This window comes from Beta vulgaris, chromosome 2, assembly GCF_026745355.1.
Source record: "Beta vulgaris subsp. vulgaris cultivar EL10 chromosome 2, EL10.2, whole genome shotgun sequence".
Lineage (NCBI taxonomy): Eukaryota > Viridiplantae > Streptophyta > Magnoliopsida > Caryophyllales > Amaranthaceae > Beta > Beta vulgaris.
In genome coordinates this window covers 21,110,790-21,117,253 of record NC_079203.1, presented here as the reverse complement: position 1 = coordinate 21,117,253, position 6,464 = coordinate 21,110,790, and the positions used below count along the sequence as shown (strand labels likewise).

Sequence of the window (6,464 nt, the reverse complement as noted above, 5' to 3'; positions counted from 1 at the left end):
CTCTGTGTCATAGCCAATCCCACAACGAAATCCATAGCAACATCTTCCCAAGGACAATCCAGAATAGGTAAAGGAGTGTACAAACACTAGTGGAAAAAACTCCGTGTGCTACTTATCAAGTACTTGGGTTGATTAATCAATCGGAGCACTTATTCACAAGTGCTCCGGTTGACTAATCAACCCAAGCACTTGTGAAATAAGTGCTCCGATTGATTAATCAACCCAAGCACTTGATTGGACTCTGATTTTCCCTCCCAATAAGAAGTAATTAATTTTTGACTCTCTCTAAGCCCACTTCTCCCTCCCTCCCAATTATTTCCCTCAATTGGACTCTCTCAATAGAACCCTCACTCGCACTGTTCCTCCTTCAGCCGATCCTTCGCACCCTCGTCCTTCGCTTCCGCCGTCCTTCCCTCTGTCGTCCCTTGCTCTCTCAGTCATCCTCACTCTGTTAACCTCGCAATTGGTTCACTCACGCTATGGAACTCGCTGCGTGAAAATTACTCCATCGATGAAGTTACGAAACCATGGATGAGAACTCAAAGGTCGTCGAAGTCCGGCCTCCCTGGTTGCTCCATCAACGGGGACACTCCTTGACTCGCTCCAATCTCCCAAAATACAGTAAGTTTATTCCTTGCTTTCACTCTATCTTTTTTTTTGCTCCGAATAAGTTCAAATGAATCACAAATTCTTACTCTATTCACACTTTTTTACAAATTGTTATTGTTGTTTTTTTTATTGTTTTTAAATTTTTATGGTGTTTATGGTCAATTTGACGATTTTCCCAAAAACTAGGATTCCCTTATCCCATTGCATTGCACGTGAATCTGCCTCTTCATCGATCTAATTGATCCAAGTCGTTCATCCTGCAATTTTAAAACTAATCTTGTGTAAATTAGAACATATTGTATCAACAAACTAGTTCCATCCACTTTGTTGTTAATGTGAAATTTGTAAGAACTTTAACCTAAATTTTCACGATCATATAAGGAACCCCTAATCGTACAAGATGTTCTTAGATTTCTAAGATATCGACTTTTAATATATATATTTTATAATCTTTATAAATATGTAAGTTAATGGTAAAAAATGTGCATTAGAAATTGAAAAGGAACATATGAGTAGAGAGGGAGTATTAAGATACTTATAGGGTAAGGTTTTTGTGAGAATTATAATTTATGTTAGATCATTTTTTTAATGTGAATAAATTTAGATCTTTGTAACTAATCTAATCTAACCATCCTAAATCACATTACAAGTAATTTTCGTAATAATTCAACTAAACATATTTCCCTTTCTTCCTCCACTTTCATACTACTTTCTCTCTCTCCAAATTTTTGGCACAGCTTTACTCTATCTCTACTATCTCCCTCTCTCCACTTTCTAAATTGGTATATGTACATATTCTGAAGTTCTATTCATATCCCTTGCAGATGTAGTTATGATTAATGAGCTAGTTTTAAGCTATTGAATTTCTTAATCTACATTGAAGATGTTGCAATCGAAATTTTGTCTTTTCTCACTTTTATGTTCTCCATTAACGCTCGATTAAGAAGGAGGTTGTATTATCCATTGGCAGAAGGAGAGAAATAGAACATAAATAAAAAAAGAAGAAGATTACGTTGTTTATGTTTTAGACAAGAATTCATCAATGGTGGACGTTGTTCCAAAATAATGTATAACATGTTCTAAAAAAATATACACCATATTCTTTAATAAAGTGCAACATATTATAAAACAAATATATTCTAAAACAATGTACAATATGTTCTGTTGTTACTTCTGCTGCGTTTTTGTCTGCTGTGTCTTTGTTTTCTTTTTCACAATTTGGTTTCTTTGTGTTGGGTGTCTGCCCTCTTCTTCACCAAAAAAAAAAATGTATTTGATGTGAGTTATTTAATTGTGACTTGCTTGTTTATTGGATCAATTTCTTCTCCAAATTTTAGTGTTGCTGCTGTGTTATAGACTTGTCTCACTGTACTCAGCTTGAATATTAGTATCATTTTTTTGGGGTGTTGTAAAGGGCTCCTTAGCTGCCATGTATGAGGCTCGAGACTAGGATTATCAGGATGTTCTGTAGTATAGAGCTTGGTTTGTAAAACGTAGTTGAGTTGGTTATTCAATTACGGGGTGTTTGTGGCAGGGTAGCTGCTGTTTGAGTCATGAATATATCCCAGGATTGGTTAAATTTCATTTCAATGGTTTTCTGTTGCAGGTCAATGAAAGATTTTGGAGTTTTTCTTTCATTCACGATCTGATCTGGTATGTGGTTTACTCTTATCAAAGTTTTACTCGGGGTTCACAGTTTGATTACATTTTATCTTGTCAAGTGTCAATTATATGCAACTGCTATTGGAAGATTTTGACTGAATTATCATTAGTTGGCATAACAGTTTTTCTTTATGTTTGAACTTTGAAGGGTCTTTTCCCATCTGAATGTGTCTTAGTGTGGATCTAATCCTTCTGCGATCTAGTTTCTTAGCCACATTTCTTGGTGCAACTGATGAGGAATAATGCGATCAGTAGACATGTTCTGTTAAAAATTATCTTATGACTACTTTTTTTTTCCCTTGGTGGGTTATTACTCTCCCGTTAATAACTATATTCTAGAATATGAGAAGAAAAGCTGATCACAGCATATGAGAACTCCTGAAGCTATCAACCTTGAACTCACACTGTCACAAATGCACCTAAAAACATTTAGTCAACTATCTGCTATAGGTCAATGAAAGATTCCCCATTTCATTGTCATGGAAATATGTTGCTGCTGATGGTCATGATGGAGCTGCAGAGGGGCAGCAGTCTACTGTAGTAATTCCCAAAGGGAGTCATATTCCTTGTTTAAAGGCTGTAACAATCCTCCGGTCAGGTACATTTACTGTTGATGTGCAGTATGCTGATGTTAGTGAGCTGCAGGCCCCAGCAAAGATCAGCTCCTACACGGTTAGTAATTCTCGTTCGCATTACGTCTATGAACAACTCTGGCAACATGTAAACATTTTCTTTTCCTGCTTCTATTTGCCATTCTCTATGTTGTTTTGCCTCTTAAGACTTCTATTCGTTTATGCGGAACGTACAGATTGGCCCTTTTCAATAAATTGGTGGTGATTGCGCTAAACTTAAGGTCAGACAACGGTTAAACCTGCATGGAATTGTGGCTATTAAATCAGCAACGGTGAGTCTGCTTATGATAAACTGGTGGTGAAATGTTTTATACTCTGTTATGCCCATATCACTTATGGAACTTTCCATATATGAATTAAGGTCAGACAACGGTGAGGCTGCATTTGGAAACCTTGGCCGTGTTTTTGTATCTGTGAGTTTCACAATTATGAATCTATAACTTTCTACTTTCTAATCAATATAAGATGTTTTTGACACAGACCTGGTTTTTTGTATTTATTTCGTGTGCAGATTATCTTCTATATTGAGTTATATGTAAAGTATGTATAATACATGCTTTTATCAAACAAAACAACATCTAGCTAAATTTTCAGGAATAATCTGCTTTATTGATCATCTTTTTGGATGCAGTTTAGTTGTGTGGAATTCATAATGATGGAAGCAAATAATCTTGCTAAATTACTTCCAAATGCTAGTTTACAATGGGGGAACATTTACCCCAGCCCGGTTCACTTGGAATACTTTCTGCTCTCATTGTTCTACCAACATGCTATCTTAGGGATCTTAGGTAATTCTAGTGCATCTTTTTGTGACTATACCAAGAGGCAGGAGCATAGAGTTATTGGTGAACCACATCAAAGTGAATAAGTATATGTGGGGTCGATAAACATTTTGATCAAGTCGATATGCTTATTTAAAGTTTGGTAAAGAGTAGATTGAAGTAGCATAGTTTTAATAGTGAAATTATCTTTTATGTAATAAATTAAAATTGCTAGCTAATTGTAAATTGCCTATTATAGAATCTGTCAATGCTATCTTTTCTTAAACTTGCTACTTACTAACTGATAATGGCTACTGTGTTTTGCTATGAGCTAACTGTGAACTACTAAAGCCAAACAAGGCCTGAATTTTTTAACGTCTCTGTTGCAGCAATTGAAGAAAGGGTATTTCATCGAACCAACTATTATAAGTGATATCTCCACATCCATGCAAATATGGAGGGAAGAAGTTTTTGGCCATGTCTTATGTGTTAAAACATTTAGTTCTGAAGATGAAGCTCTTGAATTGGCAAATGATACAGAGTAAGTTTTACTAACATCGTTTCTGCCTCCTTGAACTCACTCTTCGTATGCTTAAAAAACTTCTTATGTTCATCATGGTCTGTGATTCCTAGGTATGGTTTAGCTTCTGTTGTGTTTTCAAAAGACCTTGAAAGGTGTGAAAGGGTATCGAAGGTGAGAATTATTTCGCCAATCAACAATCCAAACTGTCCACACTCCACATAATTGATTAAATGCTTTTCGCTTTGTCAAACTCAGCTAGTTTTTATCTCTATTTCTCGCAGCTTTTTGAATCTGGAGCCGTGTGGGTTAATTGCTCACAACCATGCTTTGTTCATGCTCCATGGGGAGGCATCAAGAGTAGTGGTTTTGGATGTGAGCTTGGGGAATGGTCAGTCCATTCTAACTATTCTCATCCCTATACACAATTACAAGTTGCAACTACATTAAATTTATTTCTCATCACTACGCTTCTTCATTTGAGAGATTGTATCAAGAACCTAACAGGAGACAGTAGTGTTTGAAAGACTATGTAGTCCTTCCAAATTAATATACATTTTTCAGGATATCCTGAAAACGTTGTCAAGTTTCATCATATAGTAATGGCTTCAGATCAAATAACCCAATATGCCACTAAAAGTAAGTGATGAGGAAATGATAGAAAGATCTAACCACTACAGAGTATCCTTGTAAAAGCAGGCATGTTCTTGATTAAGAAAGCTGGGACCAAACACTTAATAGGGTATATGCTTGGATTGAGGGTAATGTATTAAGGGAGTAATGGAGACAAAATGAGTTATGACGCTGATCGATGCATATCTCCAACATTATAGTGGGAAGGATCTATGATTTAAACACTTCTTTAAGGTTTAATATTAACCCTGAGGATCTATGACGCTATGTCTAGGTTTAAAGATAATCATTCTAAGAAGTACGCATGTTAGAAAGAGGAACCCTGTAAGTTTTAAACCCTTGAAAAGGCTGCAGGGAGAACTAATTAAGTACTACCTGTCTAGTAGACATTGTTGCCATTAGTTTGATAGTTTCTTTCAAATAACTATAATTTATGTAGCTGTAGTCCTGAATTGAGCAGAAAGCATGACAAATTATTTTGCATAGTGTGCGTGAGAAAGTAAATTATTGCCGTTAGTTAACTGAACCAATAACAATATATATTTGTTCCTTATTCCCGCAACCATGCTCGTTCTTGAATACGTACTGTGTATACTTTCTACAGGGGTATCGAGAATTACTTGAACATCAAGCAGGTTATGTCGGATATTTCTAACGAAGCATGGGGATGCTACAAGTCTCCTTAAAGCTACTCTCCTATAAGAAACTTTGCACGAATGCTGCCGTTGTAAAGTGAACAGTATATAACTTAAGGATCCAGTTTAGTTCTTGAATATATGTGATTGAATAAAGGTGGTTTGATGTTGGAGTAGGATTAGCAAAATAATTCAGACAATTGACTTTGACCATGAAATCCTTATTTTTTTTCTAGATTCATGGCATATTAAACTTGTTTGCTACTTTTATTTGCAGATTACCATCTCTTCTAGGCAGGTTTCTGAAATTGTGCCATTTCTACCGATTATTCTAACTAGTGGTGTTGTTGTATGCTTGTTGTTGTACAACAACAACAACAAATTTTTTTTTTATAAAAAAATATACGTCAAGTGCTCCGGTTGTTAGGAAAAAACCGGAGCACTTAATTCACAAGTGCTCCGGTTTTCTCTTAACAACCGGAGCACTTGATGTATTTTGAATATATAAAATTCACAAGTGCTCCAGTTTTTAAGACAACCGGAGCACTTCTAAATTTAAGTGCTCCGGTTGAAAACCGGTGCACTTGATAAATACTCAAGTGCTCGTATGACGTCTGCTACAGGTCAAATACGGAGCACTTGTACGGTTTTTAACCGGAGCACTTGATGTTTTTTCCACTAGTGAAACCTTGGTGTAAAGTGCTCTTGGACTTTTGACATGTAACACAACGTGAGATAACACCTTAAACATCTCCTTGCATCTTGGGCCAATAGAAATACTCTTGAAGAATAACCAAAGTCTTGTTCATTCCAAAGTGACCAGCAAGCCCTCCACCATGAGCTTCCCTCACCAATAACTCACGAATGGAACAAGAAGGACTGCATAGTATATCCCCTTTGAAAATGAACCCATCATGAACCACATAAGCACCATGTGATCCCTTGGAGCATGCCTCCAATACCTCCCTAAACTTCTCATCCTCTTTGTCATACTCCTTCACCAACTCAAAGC

The 6,464-nt window shown here is 36.2% G+C and overlaps 1 protein-coding gene across 5 annotated transcripts; it reads left to right on the top strand.

The window, feature by feature from the left end:
* Nucleotides 1–276: 276 nt before the first annotated feature.
* Nucleotides 277–5,726, top strand: LOC104887052 (betaine aldehyde dehydrogenase, chloroplastic). 5 transcript variants are annotated; one of them, XM_010671633.4, is made up of 9 exons: nucleotides 281–621; nucleotides 2,216–2,262; nucleotides 2,722–2,943; nucleotides 3,080–3,175; nucleotides 3,265–3,316; nucleotides 4,054–4,205; nucleotides 4,298–4,358; nucleotides 4,469–4,575; nucleotides 5,422–5,726. In XM_010671633.4, the coding sequence occupies exons 4-9, from the start codon at nucleotides 3,147–3,149 to the stop codon at nucleotides 5,501–5,503; spliced, it is 483 nt and encodes a 160-aa protein (XP_010669935.2). In that variant the 5' UTR covers nucleotides 281–621; nucleotides 2,216–2,262; nucleotides 2,722–2,943; nucleotides 3,080–3,146; the 3' UTR covers nucleotides 5,504–5,726. The 5 variants fall into 5 exon arrangements, with proteins under 5 accessions (XP_048494718.1, XP_048494717.1, XP_010669935.2 ...); XM_048638761.2 differs by lacking the exon at nucleotides 5,422–5,726 and having other exon boundaries at nucleotides 277–621; nucleotides 2,870–2,943; nucleotides 4,469–5,359; XM_048638760.2 differs by lacking the exon at nucleotides 5,422–5,726 and having other exon boundaries at nucleotides 277–621; nucleotides 4,469–5,359.
* Nucleotides 5,727–6,464: the final 738 nt, after the last annotated feature.

Excerpts from the sequence above, each read along its gene's own strand:
- LOC104887052 (XM_048638761.2), top strand. The coding sequence starts at position 3,147 with ATGGAATTGTGGCTATTAAATCAGCAACG. Across the intron at positions 3,176-3,264 it reads TGGCTATTAAATCAGCAACG|GTCAGACAACGGTGAGGCTG; the intron begins GTGAGTCTGCTT and ends ATATGAATTAAG. Across the intron at positions 4,206-4,297 it reads GAATTGGCAAATGATACAGA|GTATGGTTTAGCTTCTGTTG; the intron begins GTAAGTTTTACT and ends TGTGATTCCTAG.